Source organism: Pseudophryne corroboree, chromosome 1 (genome assembly GCF_028390025.1).
Source record: "Pseudophryne corroboree isolate aPseCor3 chromosome 1, aPseCor3.hap2, whole genome shotgun sequence".
NCBI classification, from domain to species: Eukaryota; Metazoa; Chordata; class Amphibia; order Anura; family Myobatrachidae; genus Pseudophryne; species Pseudophryne corroboree.
The window spans coordinates 312,253,371-312,272,816 of NC_086444.1; the positions used below are offsets into that span (position 1 = coordinate 312,253,371).

The window sequence follows — 19,446 nt, forward strand, 5'->3', positions numbered from 1 at the left end:
AGCTTTGGTATAATCCCCATGGTCCTGACGGAGTCCCCAGCATCCACTAGGACGTTAGAGAAAATAAGAATTTACTTACCGATAATTCTATTTCTCATAGTCCGTAGTGGATGCTGGGCGCCCATCCCAAGTGCGGATTGTCTGCAATACTTGTACATAGTTATTGTTACAAAAATCGGGTTATTATTATTGTTGTGAGCCATCTTTTCAGAGGCTACTTCGTTTGTTATCATACTGTTAACTGGGTTCAGATCACAAGTTGTACAGTGTGATTGGTGTGGCTGGTATGAGTCTTACCCGGGATTCAAGATCCTTCCTTATTGTGTACGCTCGTCCGGGCACAGTACCTAACTGAGGCTTGGAGGAGGGTCATAGGGGGAGGAGCCAGTACACACCATGTGATCCTAAAAGCTTTCTTTAGATGTGCCCTGTCTCCTGCGGAGCCGCTATTCCCCATGGTCCTGACGGAGTCCCCAGCATCCACTACGGACTATGAGAAATAGAATTATCGGTAAGTAAATTCTTATTATATCCTATTAGGGAAGTCCTCAATATACTGGATAAAGAGACAGAACCTGATGAAGAGTTGTTTTTTAATGTAAAACCAAAATCTACTGCCACTTTTCCTGTCTCCAAGGAATTAAACTCACTTTGTAAAGAGGCGTGGGTTAATCCTAACAAGAAATTTCAAACCCCTAAGCGGTTGCTGAATTCCTTCTCTTTTCCTCCTGAGGATAGGAAGGTATGGGATTACCCTCCAATTGTGGATACCTCCAGTGTCCAGGCTGTCACGTAAGATTGTGCTGCCTGTACCTGGTGCTCTCTCTCTCTAAAAGACCCTGCTGACCGTAAAATTTAGACTGCACTCAAATCCATTTACACTGCAGTAGTCGCACAGAGGCCCACCATTGCTTGCAGTTGGATCACACCGGGTCATGGTTAAATGGTCTGTTAATGTATTTGAGGGGTTTGTTACTTTGCTTGAGGATGAGATCCTGACTCTACTGCAGCATATCCAGGATGCTGCTAACTTCATGAGTGAGGCCTCATTAATGGCCGTCACGGCTCGCAGAGCTCTGTGGCTGCGACAGTGGAAAGCGGATGCTGATTCAAAAAAGGCGTGGAGAACCTTCCCTTCACGGGGGATGCCCTGTTTGGGGAGGAATTAAACAACTGGATTTCTCAAGCTACGGCAGGTAAGTCCACCTATCTGCCATCTGCTGCGCCTCCGGCTAGACATCCTTATCCCGGTCCCTCTCTACAGTCCTTTCGTGTGGCCAGGTTTAGAGGCAGGGCCGGGGGTGCCTCAAATTCAGCCGGAGGAAATAGAGGAAAATCTTGCAGACCGGCGGCTGCTGGATTACTGGACCAGACTTCAGGTTCTTAATCTGCAAAGCCCTCCGCGTGACGGTTGGCCCCAGCTGCAGGGGGACTTTCAGGTGGGTGCTCGACTGCAGTATTTCGCCCAGGTAACGGCATAGTCCTGCCCGGGACCCTTGGGTGAGGGATCTCATAGCCCAGGGCTACTGTTTGAAGTTTCAAGCACTCCCTCCTCAGATTCTTCAGGTCAGGCTTACCAGCTTCACCTGTTGCAAGAGTTACCTTGCAGGACGCCATTCAAAAACTTCTCCACACACAGGTTATTGTTCTTGTCCCCCTCTGCTCAGAAGCAAGGGATTTTATTCAAGCCTATTTGTGGTACCAAAACCGGACGGTTCGGCACGGCCAATCTTGAACCTCAAATCTCTGAACCTATATCTACGCGTGTTCAAGTTCAATGTGGAATCTGTAAAAGCGGTGGTTTCTGGAAGAAGGGGAATTCCTGGTATCCCTGGATATCAAAGATGCATATCAGCACATCCCGATATGGCACCCTCATCAGGCTTATCTCAGATTCGCAATACAGGACCACCAGTTCCAGGCCTTGCCTTTGGCCTCTCCACGGCCCCGAGGGTATTAACAAAAGTTATGGTGGAAATTATGCTGCAACTCCGCATGATGGGAGTGAACATAGTCCCTTACTTGGCCGATCTGCTCATAAAGGCAGTGTCCATGGAGCATCTGTTACAAAGCATCAACTTGAATACACGTCTTCATACGGACCATGGGTGAATCCTAAATTTCCAAAAATCACACCTGTAACCGTCGCAGAGGTTCCTGGGGATGATACTGGACACGGTGTCTCAGAAAGTATTCCTCCCTATGGACAAAGCCTTAACAATTCAGGCTATGGTCCGCTCTGTGCTCAGGCCCCGCAGGATCTCGGTGCACCTTTTGCATCCAACTACTAGGCAAGATGGTGGCTTCCTACAAGGCAATCCGGTACTGCAGGTTCCAGCGGGATCTGGTGGACAAGTGGTCGGGGTCTCACCTGCACATGCACCAGAGAATATCCCTGCCGCCAAAAGCAAGGATCTCTGTTATGGTGGCTACAAGTCTCTCACCTTGTGGAGGGTCGGCGTTTCGGAACTCCGTATTGGACTCTGACAACGAATGCAAGCCTCCGCGGTTGGGGGGCTGTGACCTAAGGGGCTCAGTTCCAAGGGAGGTGGTCCAGTCATGAGTCTTCTCTTCCGATAAATGTTCTGGAACTCAGGGCGATTTGCAATGCCTTTCTACAGGCCTCCTGTCTCCTCCAACATCATGCCGTATATGTACAGTCTGACAACGCCACAGCGGTGACGTACATAAACCGACAGGGTGAAATAAAAAGCAGGGCTGCAATGCGAGAGGTGCCAAGAATACTCCTCTGGGCAGAAGCCAACGCAAGGGCCGTATCGGTCACATTCATTCCGGGGTGTACAACTGGGAAGCAGACTTCCTCAGCAGGCACAACCTCCATCCAGGGGAATGGGGCCTTCACCCTCAAGTGTTTTAACAGCTGGTTCAACTGTGTGGGGCTGCCCGCTGATAGACAGACATAATGGCTTCTCGTCTCAACAAGAAGCTGCGTCGCTACTGTTCCAGTACGACTGATCCGCAGGCTGCAGCGGTGGACGCTCTGACGGCACCATGGACTTACGAGTTCGTCTATCTGTTCCCTGCAATTCCTCTCATTCCCAGAGTTCTAAAAAGACTTGAAAGGGAAAACGTTCAAGCAATTCTAATTGCCTCAGGTTGGCCTCGCCGGGCCTGGTATGTGGACCTCCTGACCATGTCTCTCAAAGAGCCCAGGCCTCTACCACTTCTCAAGGATCTTCTTCAACAAGGTCCTTTCGTCTATCCAGACTTAGTGCGGCTACCTATGACGGCTTGCAAGTTGAGAGGGATATTCTAGCCAGAAACTGTCTTCCCTCCAGGGTTATCTCGACTATGATCCAAGTCCATAAGGTGGTCACATCGAAGCATTACCACCGTATCTGGAAGAAATAGGCTTGTTGGTGTGAGGGTAGAAAATATTCTACTGTAGAATTTCAACCTGTCCGTTTTCTGCTCTTGCTGCAAGCAGGCGTGGCTATGGGCCTACATTTAGGCTCCATCAAGGTTCAGATTTAGTCTCTATCCTTATTCTTCCAGAGGCAGCTGGCTGTAATTCCGGAGGTACAGATATTCTTAAAGGGTGTCCTTCGCATTCAACCACCCTTTGTCCCTCCCACGGCTCCGTGGGATCTCGCGGTGGTCCTGACCTTTCTCCAATTGGACTGGTTTGAACCTTTACACAGGGTGGACTTGAAATATCTTTCTTTGAAGACTATCGTGTTCCTGGCATTGGTCTCTGCAACTCGTGTGTTGGAACTGGGGGCCTTATCCTGTAAGAGCCCTTATTTGATATTTCACGAGGATAGGGCGGATCTCAGGACTCGCCCACAATTTTTGCCGAAAATGGTGTCTGCTTTTCACATTAATCAACTGATAGTGATTCCGGTGATGTCGGACACGTCTGTTGCTCCGAAATCTCTGGATGTGGTTCAGGCTTTGAGTATCTACGTCGAAAGGCCAGCTTGTCACTGGAAGTCTGACTCCCTTTTTGTCTCTTACGACGCTCACAAGATTGGATGTCCTTCCTCCAAGCAGTCCATTGCTCGTTGGCTAAGGATGCCTATCCAAAAGGCTTATTCTTCAACAGCGTTGCCACTGCCGAGTTCTATTCAGGCCCGCTCCACTAGGTCGGTGGGTTCTTCCTGGGTGGCTGCCCGTGGCATCTCGGCCTTACAGTTATGCTGAGCTGCTACTTGGTCTTGTCCGAACACGTTTGTGAAGTTCTGTAAGTTTGATACCTTTGCCGGAGAGGACATTCAGTTTGGTCAGGCGGTTTTGCAGGGGTCTCGGTACTCTCCCACCCGTTGTAGGAGCTTTGGAACTTCCCCATGGTACTAATACTATCCTAGTATCCCCTAGGACATGAGAGAAAATAGGAATTTAATACCTACCGGTAATTCCTTTTCTCGTAGTCTGTAGGGGATACTGGGCGCCCGCCTCAGTGCTTCATGTTTCCTGCTGACCTGGTTGTAAGGTTTTCTTGGTTGGGTCTGCTGTTGCTGTCCCTGTTCCTGTTCTGGATAGCGTTGCTATCCCTTGTTACTGTTTGTGTACTGTTGTGTGTTGGTTCATGACCTCGCCACTATTGTCTTTTTCTTTTTTTCCCTTCTCTCAAAGTATGTCCGTCTCCTCGGGCGCAGTTTTCCTAGACGGAGTCTGCAGGAGGTGCATAGAGGGGAGGAGCCAGCACACACTGAAGATTTCTTAAAGTGCCAGACTCCAATGGACCCAATCTATACCACCATGGTACTAATTCCATCCCAGTATCCCCTACGGATTACGAGAAAAGTAATTACCAGTAGGTATTAAATTCCTATTTTTAGTTAGATCTGCAAAAAATCCTTTGCAACCTGTTCCTTTGCTGGTGATCCGGTCTTAAAGCTTTTCCTGTAACACTTCCTACTCCTTGTAGGCAGAACGCACAGATCTAATCAAGTAACTGCTCCGGAATATGTCTTCCTAATCTCTGAGTTAGCTGGAGAACAAAGATTTGCTTCAATTGTTGCAAAAAGACTGGAGAGCTTGGTAAATATGCACATAATCATATTCTAGACATCTTTTAAATGTTGTGCTCTATGCTTCATATTGGCTACTTTTTAGCCTATTTTTATGCCACTTTTCAGCATGCTTAAGAAATTTGTGTAAGAATTTCCTAGTTTGTCACGTGGAGAATGAATCCTAATATCGATATGCTTTCCGTTCTAGGGCGCCTTAACACACGGTGACAGGAGAGCAACAGAATCCAGGGATTTGAGTCGCTTTAACTTTGATAACAAGGTAAAACTGTGTGATTCATTTATCTTATGAGAGTCTTCCTTGTGCTGATACAGATTTAATTTGGCTGTGTTTCTTTGACACTCATGGTGTGTTTCCCTGCAGTATGGTAGAAATGCTTTGGAAATTGTTATGAAATCAATTGTAAATCTCGATGCTCCTTTGGTATCTCCGCCTTCCGATTATCCTGGTGATTTCTTTAAAGGTGAGTAGTGCGCAGCTCCATTTATGTATTTCACACTTAAATTTACAGATTCAACTATTATTCCACAACTTTTTAATGTATTCTTTTTAGAAATATCTAAAGAATGTATAATAAATGCAGGAGAGAAGAGGAATAGCTCGTTGTGACGCCACACAGAATGCTCTCTGTGACAATACACCAATTTACTGTAGAGTATGTTATTCTCAATTGCTGGAAGCTAGCCGTTCATGTACGATTTGTCGTTCTAATACAAGTATAGAGAGAGATGTATTAAGCCTTGTAGAGTGATAAAGTAGTGGTCCTTCTAGGATGAGGCAGGGCGCCGGAGTTCGGGAGCACATTGGCATGCGCGGCGAAGCGGCCATGCAAATTAGGGGGCGAGGCCGCGCCCACGTCATTTTAGTGGGCGGTGCGGCCCACAGACTCTACTATAGAAGGCATCTGTGGCCGTCGACGTCACTTTTGGGGGCATGCCCAGCACCTCCGTCGGTGCTGGGCTTCCCCCAGCTCTCACAATACGCATGCGCACAGCATCTTTAAACGCTGGGAGGGCAAAAAGCGGGCGGCTGTTCTAGCAGGACGCCGTAAAAGGGGCAGGGCGGGTTTTGCCTTCTAAAAAACGGGCAGGGCGCGGCGCCCTGCTAAAACTGCCTAGAGTGAACAATAATAAAGTACCAGCCAATCAGCTCTTAACTACTGTGTTACAGGCTGAGTTTGAAAAATGACAGGAGTGGATTGGTTGGTAGTTTCTCTCTCCGCTTTATCACTCTCCACATCTGCCTATAGTTTGGAAATGTGTTTTCTGAATGGTCCCATTGGGGTACACTTGGTGCAGTGGCTCAGCTAGTAGCTTTGGGTTTTTTTAGAAAATAATATACAAAGTCTAAACTCCTCAACCACTAATTTCTCTAGTCTGCCAAGAATTCAGTAGTAATTGCGAAAGAAGTCGTGTGATTTTATTATGCTACCTATGGCAGATTGGTTTACTTCAGTCATTAATTTTTATTTATTTTTGCTATTGCTTTCAGCTCCTAAGGCTGTATGTTACTAGGAACAAGTAGTAGGTAGGGACAATAGACACTGGTGCAGCAGACAACAGGCAGAGAGGATCTTGTGCCTAATGAGTGCCCACCGGTAATGGACTGTTCATTTCCTGCTAGGGAGTGTCGTTTCCAATACGAGCAGCGTGTTTCCTCTGATCTAGCAGTACTAGTCAGGCTAAATCTTTAGGCCAGTCTATGTTGAAGTTTGCTTGTCACGCGTGTCCTATTGAGGTGTGAAAGAGTTAATACCTTGTACCTCACACCCTATTATTGGTTTCAACACAGCACCAACATTGGGGCCTGGTTGGACTCAAATCTTGGCCATATCAATACAGTGTTTACAGGCTTCCTTATAATTGGGAAGATGTTTTCCACTTCTACATCTAAGTCCTTGTAATATTTGAATGTTGTTGGAGAATCTTAGTTTTCTACTGTCTTGTTAATCTCTGTACTGCCCCCCCCTTCCCAGTAATTCCCCACATAGCCTGCCCCCCAGTAATGCCACACACAGCCTGCCCCCCCAGTAATTCCCCACATAGCCTGCCCCCCCAGTAATGCCACACACAGCCTGCCCCCCCAGTAATGCCACACAGCCTGCCCTCCCCAGTAATTCCATACAAAGCCTGCCCCCCCAGTAATTCCCCACATAGCCTGCCCCCCCAGTAATGCCACACACAGCCTGCCCCCCAGTAATGCCACACACAGCCTGCCCTCCCCAGTAATTCCATACAAAGCCTGCCCCCCCCAGTAATTCCCCACATAGCCTGCCCTCCCCAGTAATTCCATACAAAGCCTGCCCCCCCCCAGTAATGCCACACACAGCCTGCCCTCCCCAGTAATTCCATACAAAGCCTGCCCCCCCAGTAATTCCCCACACAGCCTGCCACCCCCAGTAATTCCATACATAAATAAAAACATGATTATTTGAATTTAACCTGTGGCTGTATAAAAGCTCTCCCGCTCAGCCTGTGGCGCGAGCAGTGAGGACTGAGGAGCACTGAGAAGGAATGGAGACTCAGGAGTCCTGCAGCAGTGGGCGGGCGGCAAGGCTACGTGGCGTGTGAGACCTATGAGTCACGCACGTCACCATAGGTCATGGGCCGGCTTGCGGAAGAGGACAGCGCTGCCCGAGACAGCTAGTGACAGCGGCGGTAGCCGGCAGGTACCTCTGACAGGCGACGGCATCTCTGGTGGGTGGTGGCAGCGGGCATGTCTGGTGGGCAGCGACACACTTGGCAACCGCTCACGGCACACTAGTGTGCCGCGGCACAGCGGTTGAAAAACACTGAAGTAGAGGTAGAAATAAGACTAAGCTTTTTAAAATACAAAACAGTTCTAGCTGAGCCGCTGTATACTCAATGTTCCAATGTCCATCCAATGGATTCAGAGAAAAGGATTTAACATAAGCACACAAATCCTGTGTTCTCTTTCAGTAGTAAGGGGTCATAGATTGAGATGAATTTACTTCTTGGAGTTGCGGGGCGAAGGTGGTTATTTTTCTAGCATTCAGGGCTGTCCTCCTGAATATGAAAGTTCCTGCAGGCCAGAAAAAATGCCTTAATGTTATCATCCTTTTGAAGGAGACGCTGTAGGGCAGAAGTGTTTCAAGGGTATGTGCCCTGCAAATGTCTACTGGAATTGTGTAGCCCCAATCAGGTCTTGTATACAAATGAATACCTACTAGATAGCAAGAGCAATAATAATAGGATAACTTGATTCATACATGACTACTTGCTAAAGCCTTGTGCTTCAGCCCCAACTCCTTGCATATGAATATTCACTACAACAGTCCAGCCTTTCCAGGGGGCACAATTTGTAAAATCAGCTAAGTGTGTTTTACATAAAGTATAGAACTTTAAAAAATTTTAAAGCAGATTAGTGACAAGTTACTGACCACTGTGAACCCCTGTAAATGAGTAACATCTAAACTCAATTTAACTAGGGACAAATTTTGGCTTACCAGCTCAATAGAGATGTGTTAACAAAATTGTATGAGGTTTCCCAGTGATCAGTAAAGATGGACCCATTCAAGGATATCACTAAGCACAATACTCTACTAGCAGCATGTCTAGAACTGGAGATCCTTAAATTCTATCAGTCACTAGAGACTGCTGAAGGCCCTGGCATTGAATAATGCATCTTCATAGCAGGGTGTACTTAGTCCCCATGTATGAAGCCACAAGGAGGGGCCATGACCTACAGGATCTCAGGTTCACTACAGGTGTGCAGTGGAGGAATGGGTGCAAGTCTGGGAGCCTTCCATGTTGGGAAAGGCTGCCAATTAAAAGAACAAGATGTGGCTGTCTAGCCATACTAGCAGAAGACAAGCAGCCATCCCCAAAGAACTTGATTAAGCAATTTCATTTTCCAGGTATCATGTGCTTAGGTCCAGTTACTGCGCTGCCATGTCCATTAAAGCTCTAGCTTCAAAGTGTTATGCCTGTGGCCAAGATACACCACCTGATGAACTGGCCCACTGATACCCAGGCTCATTCTTCCAATCGGAGTCAGGAGCCAGACTTGCTTGAGTGACAAATGATGGTGAGCTCATGGATATTGTTCCTACACCTGCAGAAAGTAGCAAGAATACAGGAGACACAGAGGAGGACATCACTGGTATTGGGAATATGAATACCACAAAATAGGAATAGGCAACTGCAGCTAAATCCAAGCTCATGCCCATACAGTTTGGACTCGAGCACGATGCTGACAAACTTCTTAATCAAGCTTTAGCGATGCCAGATCACATGGACAGATGACCTTGTGGCTTGCATCCTGACAGATGTAGTCTTAAGCAAACTATACTGGCTGAGAGATGCTGATAGTTTGTTACACCCATCACCATTTTCAGCGGACAATATTTCTACATGTTCCCTGTACAGAAGGGCTGAAATGGAGAGAAGTAATGCAAAGGGTGAAGAGCTCAAACCTTAAGAAACTGCAGTAGAGTATTCATGTTTCTTATTACTTTAGTCATCTTTTCTTATTACTTTAGTCATCTGTGTGTTCATCTGTTACACAAATTACTGTTTTGAAGATTTTATTCTTATTGCTTAATTGTTCTTTTACTTTTAGATGTTCGCCAAGGATTAATTGGAGTTGGGCTAATAAATGTTGAAGACCGATCTGGGATTTTGACTCTTGATAAAGGTATGATATGAGAAGTGAAAGGTGTTGGGCATGCATAAGGAAAATCATGAACACTGCCACATTCGCAGGAACATGCATGTATTTGGTTAATCTCCTTTTTCCAGCCATCCGTTTTCAGTTAATCCTTAAAAGGGACATAATAGGAAATAAGTATCATGTGAAAGGTGTTTTTTAAGAAGTCTAAATGGATTTGATAAACTTTTCAGAGTTTAGAGATTGCACTTATGTTTTGGAAAGTGTAATGAAAGAAACAGTGTGTGCTTGTGCAATACACCTATAGAAAAACAGATGTAGATGGAACTTTCTGTGGATGGAACTAAAACAGAATTCATGTTTTTTTCAGATTACAACAACATTGGAAAATTTCTTAACCGTATTTTAGGCATGGAAGTGCACCAACAAAATGCACTATTTCAGAACTTTTCTGACACGCTCTATGCTGTTATACAGAACGCTAAGAAGAATGGCAAATATGACATGGGAATTTTAGGTAAAGAGCAGTACTTTGAGAGTGATTCTTTATATATTCTTTATATTAAAAATTCTGACTGTACTAAGCATAATGTCTATTGCTATATTGTAGATCTTGGTTCTGGGGATGAAAAAGTAAGGAAAGCTGAGGTTAAGAAGTTCCTGACTCCAGGGTATTCCACCTCAGGTCATGTGGAATTGTACACAGTAAGTGTTAAAAACTGACATTTAAGGATGTGATTTTTTTTTTTTTATGAAATCTTATTTCCAAAGAGGTTATAGCATATTTGTTGAATTTGAATCTCTTCCATTTGTGGGAGACTTTAGAACACTGGAGTATAAAGTTCTCTGGTAGGAGCTTGGGCACCTTATAATATACCTTCAAAATCTCTCTCCCTCTCTCTAGATCCCCATCTGTTGTCTAACTTTAGTTTTTCTATCTTCTTTTATCGCCTATCCTTATTTTATCGCCTCCAAGAAATATCACACTAGCCACAGAAAATTGTGAGACCCCTGTGTTTCCCGTACCCATTGTTCCTTGATCGGGAGCAGAGACCTGGAAATATATTAAGCGGCCAGACGGTCACATAGCGTCCGATCCTGCACAGGAGAAATGGGTGCTAGATTTAAGTTGCTGGATGTGGGAGCTAGGAGGGGGTTGCCTGTTACCACTGCTCCACACTAGACACAGTTAAGCTAAGGGGGCTCCCAATCCCCTTAGAATACATCTAGGATTTGCAACTGAAGTGAGGAAGCATTATACCCTCAGTTCTTCTGCCCTCATGGATGGTTGTAGAGAGATTAACACACTTGGGAAGCTAGGCATAGTCAAACGTGGTGGGAGAAACCCCCCTGCCCCACAGCCTAGCCTGTGGTCACTACGTGCAGTTTTAAGGGTGGAATGGAGCTGCTGCACACACCCAGTGGCAGCAGAGTTTCCTACAAAGTCTGCTGTGTGTGTCTGGATCTGAGCACACAATCATTGTACCAGAGAAAATCTGGGAAGTGGCTTACCGTGATCATTTGGCCTGCTTATGTCTGAAGTACTGTATTACATAAAGTGCACTCTCTTTGGGGCATATTCCATGCTAATTATGCATCCTTCATGGGCTGGCAATCCATGCGCTAGCGTTAGAGTACATTGAACACAAGTTGTTCTACACAGCTACAGAAATCTTCCATGTTTTTTCTTGTGAGATTTTCCAGCAACTATACCAGTTGTCCAGATTTGACCACTGCCTTAAAATTGTCTTGCTGCTGCTATCTGCAACAGAACTCGTACAGATATATATGGCAGGGGGGGGGATTTCGGGGGGGGGGGGGGGGGGGGGTCACATTTACTTGTGCTCCATTGAATGCCTCTTGGTGGTATGGGTATGCCTCCATGACGTGTATTTTTCAATGTCCACAGATAAGTGTAGAAAGAGGAATGTCTTGGGAGGATGCAACCAAAATCTGGGCTGAACAAATTGGACCAGACGATGGGTTTTATTTATCACTTCAGGTAAGCAATGCTGCGTGACAATAGTACATGCTCCCCTGTAAATTGTTGTGTTTTATATAAAGTAGGTTACTTGACTATTTTAGGGAATCTGTTCATGCATTTTACCTAGCTCCCCCATGTCATGTGAGTGTACATTTGTCATCTAATGTATTATCCATGCACTTCTCATATACTTTTACCAATACAGTCTCTTCACTAGACACCTTACATTAATTCATGAGAAATAGGTTGTAAGTAACTTTCAGCCAATACCGCTTCCTAAACACATTTCTGCTGCGGGGTGTAGAGTAGGATCTTGATCCGAGGCACCAACAGGCTCAAAAGCTTTGACTGTTCCCAGAATGCATAGCGCTGCCTCCTCTATAACCCCGCCTCCTCTATAACCCCGCCTCCCTGCACAGGAGCTCAGTTTTGTAGTTGGTGCCGCAGATAGCAGGCACATAACAGAGGGGCTGCTCTGGGCAGCCCTAAGAAGAGCTTTTTTGAAGAAAAGTGAAGACTTCAAGGGCAGCAGTGTGTATATGTCTTTTGACATTCACTGCTGCAGCTCCATCTCTCCCCAGCGGCGCTGTACACTCCCGAGCCCTGGTTGCCGGGTAACTACAGCAGGAGGCTCCGGTTTTCTTCTGGTCAGGCACACACGACAGGGGCTCTCTGGGATCGCGTGGCCGCGCTTCGGGAGGTGGTGAGTGGGTCCCGCTCGCGGGACCCGTGTGTTATCGCGATCCGGCGGGAGGCGGGCCGCGCGCTCTGTGGTGGACACTGTGGCAGTACAGGCGATCCCACTAGATCACCAGGGCATGGGTGCAGGTCAGGTTTTCCCTTAAAACCTTTTTATGTGTAGCCTGCAGTACCTGGTGGTTTTGCCAGCAGAGGGGATAAGGCTTAGACCTGGAGCCCCTCCCCCAGGCCCAGGTCGCCATTTCCCGCAAATGTTCCCGCCTTGGAGCTGCATATCTGTCTCTCCCTCACTCCCTGTCAGTGTCTGGGTGCCATTTCTCTCAGCTACACTGTTCCTGGGACTGCTTTGGCAAATCCTCCTGTGTAAAGCCGCCTGGTTGTCAGCGCTGTGACTTTACATGACACTTAAGTATTCTACATGTCAATTAGACAGTGTTAGTTAAGAAAGAGTGCATTTAGTCAGGGTTCTCTGGTACAAGTACCCTGTGATATACATCCAGTTCTTACTGTGCAGTGTTAGATCTATTGACTACATAGCTATATAATAAGCTAGTCCAGTGCAGTATTATTGTTAGTAATAACCTCTGCATTGTACAACTGTGACTGTGTGTGTGCATTAGATTGCTGAGTGGTTTCCATTTCGTGTCTCTCACTCAACTTGCTATCCCTATATTCTATAACCTGAGGGGGCTTGGTGCGTCAGGTTATATATTTATATAGGATTTTCACAAGATATACTTTAATACGTATTTTTCTCTGATTTTAGTCACTATATCTCTCCTGTATCTCTGCTTGTGCTGACTACACTGCGCAGGGGTTTGGGCAAGAGGTATTGTTCTGCTGACATCTGTACTGTGTTACCTGATACTGCAAGTTATATCATGTCTGCTTCTGCAGGTAACGGTTCTGGGGCGGAACACACTGCTGGTGTTGCTGACGCCACAGATCACTATGAGGAGACTACAGCAGCCGTGGGCTCTGGTTTTGGGGGCTCCTTGCCCCCCAGTGGGACTGTGGCAATGGGGGTACATAATGACCCACCATGGGTTGCTTTTTCCACGCTTCTACATACACTAGTTACTAAACTAACACCCACTATGGGACCTCCTATGCCGGTGCAACCGTATGAGGTCCCCGCAGCTAACCCGCCGTGGGCGGATAATTTATCTGCTCTATTGAAGAAGTTGAACCAGTCCTTGACTAATAAAAAGTCTTACTCTCGCTCGCATTAGACCAAGGGGTCCTCTATGCGAGCTCTTATCTCCTCACAATCCACTGCTGTCACTGACACCTCGTCTGATGAAGATGGCGCTTACACTGACCCCACAGATTCTGACACAGATACTGCTGATGGGGAGGGTAGTTCACATGTGGATGTTCCTGATCTTTTGGAGGCTATTAAATTAATTTTACAGATTACGGATGATCCCGAGCCATCCGACCCTCCTAAGAAACCAGATAGGTTCAAGCATCAGAAGGTGGTTAAACAAGTTTTACCTCACTCTGACCACGTAGTGGATATACGTCAGGAACCCTGGGGAAACCCGGGTAAGAAGTTTGTGCCTCAAAAGAAGATGCTGGCTCGCTATCCCCTCGCGCCAGAGCTGTCTAAAAATTGGGAAACGCCTCCTCCAGTGGACTCGCATGTGGCTAGGATGGTGGTTTCCTCAGCTCTACCTGTCACTACCGTCACGTCTCTAAAGGAGCCTACGGATAAACGTGTGGAGGGTTGTCTGAAAGCGATTTACACCCTCACGGTTGCTGCACAAAGGCCCATATTGCAGCAACATGGGCTGCAGAGGCTATTGAAGCATGGGCCCTAGACTTAGAAGCTGAAATCTCTTCTCTTCTGACCATGCTAGACAATGCTTGTCATATATTGTCATAGCTTCTCACTATATTAAAGAGGTGGCTTCTGATGCCGGTATCCTGGCAGCCAAGGCCTCTACTACATCAGTCCTGGCTCGCCGGATATTGTGGCTGAGATCCTGGTCTGTGGATCTGGACTCTAGAAAAACCCTGGAGGTACTCCCTTTCAAGGGAGATATTCTGTTTGGGGATGACTTAAATAAGATTGTGGCTGACTTGGCTACTGCCAAAACTGCCTGTCTGCCAAGTACCGCTCCTTCTGTGTCGAACGCTAAAGGTACTTCTTCGCCCCTTTCGTCCTTCAGGTAAAGCAAAAGGTCAGGCGTACAACAAGCAGGCCCGCACTTCCAAACCTGGTAAGCCGAAGCCCAAAAGAGCCTGGGCTGCCCGTCAGCCAGCTTCCAAGACCGATAAGCCTGCCGCATGACGGGGCGGGCCTCCCCCTGGGGTATCCCAGGGTGGGGGGCCGGCTTCTAGGGTATACCCAGGAATGGTTGAAGACCACTTCAGATGCCTGGGTACGGGAAGTCGTCACTCGAGGTTACGCCATAGCATTCAAAAACCGACCCCCTCATCGATTTTGCCGGACAGACGTCCCGTTGGACCAGACAAAGGCAAACACTCTACATTCGGTGGTACAGACCCTCCTGGATACAGGAGTCATAGTACAGGTGCCTCTTGCTCAGAGGGGCCGGGCGTACTATTCTCCGCTGTTTCTGGTCCCGAAACCGAATGGGTCCTCCCGGCCCATTCTCAACCTCAAGGCATTGAACAGGTTTGTGAAAGTTTCCAAGTTCCGTATGGAAACCCTTCGCTCTATGGTTCTGGCCTTGGAACCTGGGGACTACATGGTCTCTCTGGACATACAGGATGCTTACCTGCATATTCCTATAGCAGTGTCACATCAGCAATACCTGAGGTTTGCGGTTAGCAACCTCCATTACCAGTTTTGGGCGTTACCTTTTGGTTTAACTACGGCTCCGCGAGTCTTCACCAAAGTTATGGCGGTGATGAAGGTGGTACTCCGCCATCAAGGGGACAGGATACTGCCGTATCTGGACGACCTGTTAATCCTGGCAAATTCCTTAAAACTTCTCCTACGTCATCTGGATATGACTGTCCAGTTTCTACAAGCCCACGGGGTGGCTCATCAACTGGAAGAAATCCTCCCTGGTCCCTGCTCAGAGCATGGTGCACCTGGGAGCGCTATTGGACACTCACAACCAGCGGTTGTTCTTGTCTCAGGAGAAACTCCTGAAGCTTCAGGACAGGATTCGTTGCTTCCTTTCTCGTCCGCAAGTGTCGATACATTCGGCAATGCAGGTGCTGGACCTCATGGTATCAGCATTCGACATGGTGGAGTATGCTCAATTCCATTCTTGCCCCCTCCAGATGCTGATTCTAGCCAAGTGGAACGGCCTGCCTCACCGGATCAGGTCTCACATGATCTCATTGACTCCGGAGGTCCGTCTGTCGCTGCATTGGTGGCTCCAGGACCAACGATTGTGCAAGGGCCGTCCCTTCTGGATATCCAACTGGGTCCTGTTGACGACAGATGCCAGTCTAAGAGGTTGGGGAGCGGTGCTGGAGCAACACTCCCTTCATGGTCGGTGGACCAAGGAGGAATCTCTCCTCTCGATCAACGTTCTGGAATTGCGGGCGGTCTTCAATGCGTTGAACCTGGCCCAGCATTTAATTCAGAACCGTCCTGTTCAAGTACAGTCGGACAACGCAACCACAATGGCTTACATAAATCGTCAAGGCGGCACTCAAAGCCGTTTGGCAATGAAGGAAGTCTCACGGATTTTACATTGGGCGGAACGCCATCTACCGTCCATATAGGCAATATTCATTCCGGGAGTCCTGAATTGGGAAGCGGACTTTCTCAGTCTTCAGGACGTACACGCCGGAGAGTGGGGCCTCCATCCAGAAGTGTTTCAACTCCTAGTAGAAAAGTGGAGCATTCCAAACGTAGATCTGATGGCGTCTCGACACAATCACAAGGTTCCGGTCTTCGGAGCAAGGACGAGGGATCCTCAAGCAGCATTCGTGGATGCGCTGGTGGTGCCGTGGAGGTTTCGACTGCCGTACGTGTTCCCTCCGGTTTCACTCCTGCCCAGGGTAATTCGGAAGTTCAAGCAAGAAAGAAGAATTCTGCTTCTCATAGCTCCAGCCTGGCCCAGACGGCACTGGTTCTCAGACCTGCAGGGCCTCTCGTCAGAGCGTCCAGTTCTACTTCCACAACGCCCAGACCTCCTCGTTCAGGGCCCCTGTGTCTACCAGGTCCTAGCCCGGCTGTCTTTGACGGCGTGGCTCTTGAAGCTTCAGTCTTGAGGGCTAAGGGTTTTTCTGAAGAGGTCATTAAAACTATGCTGCGGGCCTGGAAACAGGCTTCTGCTCGGATTTACTATAGGGTCTGTTATTCTTACTTTGGTGCGCATCTAACAATTATGAAGCTTCCAAGTTTAGTACAGCCAAGTTGTTGGCCTTTCTTCAGCAGGGCCTGGACTTAGACCTGCGTCTGGCCTCCCTCAAGGTTCAAATATCTGCCTTGTTGGTGTGGTTTCAGAGGAAGATTGCGACCTTACCTGATGTGCATACCTTTACTCAGGGTGTGTTGCGTATCCAACCTCCCTATGTCCCGCCTGTGGCTCCTTGGGACTTGTCGGTGGTTTTGGAGGCGTTACAAGAGTTTCCGTTTGAACCTCTTGGTTCAGCTGATCTTAAGTGGCTTTCCCTTAAGGTGGTGTTTCTGCTGGCTATTGCTTCAGCTAGAAGAGTGTCGGATTTGGGTGCCTTGTCTTGTAGTTCCCCATATCTGATATTTCACCGTGACCGGGCGGTTCTTAGGACTCGTCCCAGTTATTTACCTAAGGTGGTTTCTTCGTTCCACCTTAATCAGGAGATCGTGGTTCCGGCACTTGTTTCTCCTGATCTGTCTCCCAAAGGGCAGTCTTTGGATGTGGTACGGGCTCTCCGCATCTATGTGAAGAGAACTGCATCTGTTAGGAAATCTGATTCTCTCTTTGTGCTGTTTGGATTTCACAAACGGGGCTGGCCTGCTCACAAGCAAACTTTGGCCAGATGGATTAGAATGGTGATTGCACATGCTTATGTAAGGGCTGGTCTGTCAGCTCCTGCTCACATTACGGCCCATTCTACTCGATCTGTTGGACCTTCTTGGGCGGCCCGCCGTGGTGCGACCCTTGAACAATTGTGCAAGGTGGCTACGTGGTCTTCAGTGAACACGTTCATAAGGTTCTATGCCTTCGATACTGCCGCTTCCCAGGATGCTTCCTTTGGATGCCGGGTTCTTGTGCCCGCTACAGTGCATCCCCTCCCATAAGGAACTGCTTTAGGACATCCCCTATGTCTTTCCTTGTGGAGCCCAGTGTACCCCGCAGCAGAAAATGAGTTTTATGGTAAGAACTTACCTTTGTTAAAACTCTTTCTGCGAGGTACACTGGGCTCCACAAGGCGCCCACCCTGGCGCACTTAGCTTCTTTGGGTTGGTATGGCATTAGCCGCTGACACTTCTCCTGTCGTGAGAGTGTGGTGTATGTGGCTACTGGTAACCGTTCACATGGTCGACGGTCATTAGGTCGACCACTATTGGTAGACATTGACGTGGTCGACATGGACACACGGTCGACACATGAAAAGGTCGACATGTTTTTTTTTTTTTTTTTTACTTTTTCTTTTCTTTTGGGGAACTTTTCCATACTTTACGATCCACGTGGACTACGATTGGAACGGTAATCTGTGCCGAGCGAAGCGGTAGCGGAGCGAAGGCACCATGCCCGATGCATGGTGAGCGAAGCGGTGCACTAATTGGGGTTCCCAGTCACTTTACGCAAAAAACGACACCAAAAAAAGTTTAAGAAAAACTCGTCGACCTTTTCATGTGTTGACCTTTTCATGTGTTGACCTTTTCATGTGTTGACCTTTTCACGCGTTGACCTTTTCACGCGTCGACCTTTTCACGCGTCGACCTTTTCACGTGTCGACCTTTTCATGTGTCGACCATGTCAATGGCGACCAATAGTGGTCAACCTAATGACTGTCGACCATAACATGGTCGACCATTCATACCGGAACCGTGGCTAATAACCGTTGTCGTCTCTTTTCCTGCTACTGCATTGGGCTGGTTAACTAAAAACTGAGCTGCTGTGCAGGGAGGCGGGGTTATAGAGGAGGCGGCGCTATGCATTCTGGGAACAGTCAAAGCTTTTGAGCCTGTTGGTGCCTCGGATCAAGATCCTACTCTATACCCCTATGTCTTTCCTTGTGGAGCCCAGTGTACCTCGCAGAAAGAGTTTTAACAAAGGTAAGTTCTTACCATAAAACTCGTGTTAGGTGTGAAATATTCATAAAATCATCCATGTGTTGTGTAGGTATTACCACTGAACCTTACTATTGCTTTGAATAGACTGAACATCCTGCTTTTAGGGCTTAATTCGTGTTTGTACACAGTGTTTATCAGTAGACTGCATGTGCTGCGATCGTAATGTGCATGCGCAAAGGTGCTGCTGCGATGTCGCTCGCAATCCGGATGTAGTGATTGACAGGAAGTGACAGATTTGTAGGCGTTAACTGAGAGTTTATGGGAAGTGGTTGGAAAAACGCAGACGTGTCATGGGTGTTTATGGGGCATGTATCTGCTGGCAGCTGCGAGGTTGTACCTGCAAAAACATGGTGTCTCTTTTAATTACTGGGTGGCTGCTACACTTTCTAACATTAGCAATTCTGCAGCCTAGACAATCGCACTTGCTAATGCATTAGTGTACAAACATGAATTAGGCCCTCATGCTGCTGTCGTTTTGTACAGTACAAGCCATTTAAAATCATGTCAACTTCATATTTGAAATTCCACAGTCTTTTTTAAAATGTATTTTATTTATATAGCGCGCACATATTCCGCAGTGCTTTACAATCTGGAACGTAGTCTGTTCCCTATCACATGTGCACGCACACACACTCACACGAGGATTAATTTTGTTGGGAGCCAATATATTTTTGGTTTGTGGGAGAAAACCAGAGTACACGGAGGAAACCCACGCAAGCATGGGGAGAATATACAAGCTCCACAGTTGGGACTATGATAGGAGTCGATCCCATGACCTCAGTGCTGTGAGGCAGTAATGCTAACCATTACACCAGGGGTGGGGAACCTTTTTTCTACCGAGGGCCATTTGGATATTTATAAAATCCTTCGGGGGCCATACAAAAATTCTAAACTTAAAAAATTACCCTGCCCCCCAGTAGGACTG

General features: G+C 47.4%; 1 protein-coding gene across 3 annotated transcripts in view; it reads left to right on the forward strand.

The window, feature by feature from the left end:
- Positions 1–19,446, forward strand: part of SBNO1 (strawberry notch homolog 1) — a 257,136-nt gene that overhangs the window by 215,243 nt on the left and 22,447 nt on the right. For all 3 annotated transcript variants that reach the window (XM_063964507.1, XM_063964505.1, XM_063964506.1), the window contains 7 exons: positions 4,892–5,004; positions 5,185–5,256; positions 5,359–5,458; positions 9,577–9,651; positions 9,995–10,141; positions 10,235–10,329; positions 11,534–11,626. In XM_063964507.1, the coding sequence (XP_063820577.1) occupies positions 4,892–5,004; positions 5,185–5,256; positions 5,359–5,458; positions 9,577–9,651; positions 9,995–10,141; positions 10,235–10,329; positions 11,534–11,626 (695 nt within the window). The remainder of the gene's footprint in view (positions 1–4,891; positions 5,005–5,184; positions 5,257–5,358; positions 5,459–9,576; positions 9,652–9,994; positions 10,142–10,234; positions 10,330–11,533; positions 11,627–19,446) is intronic.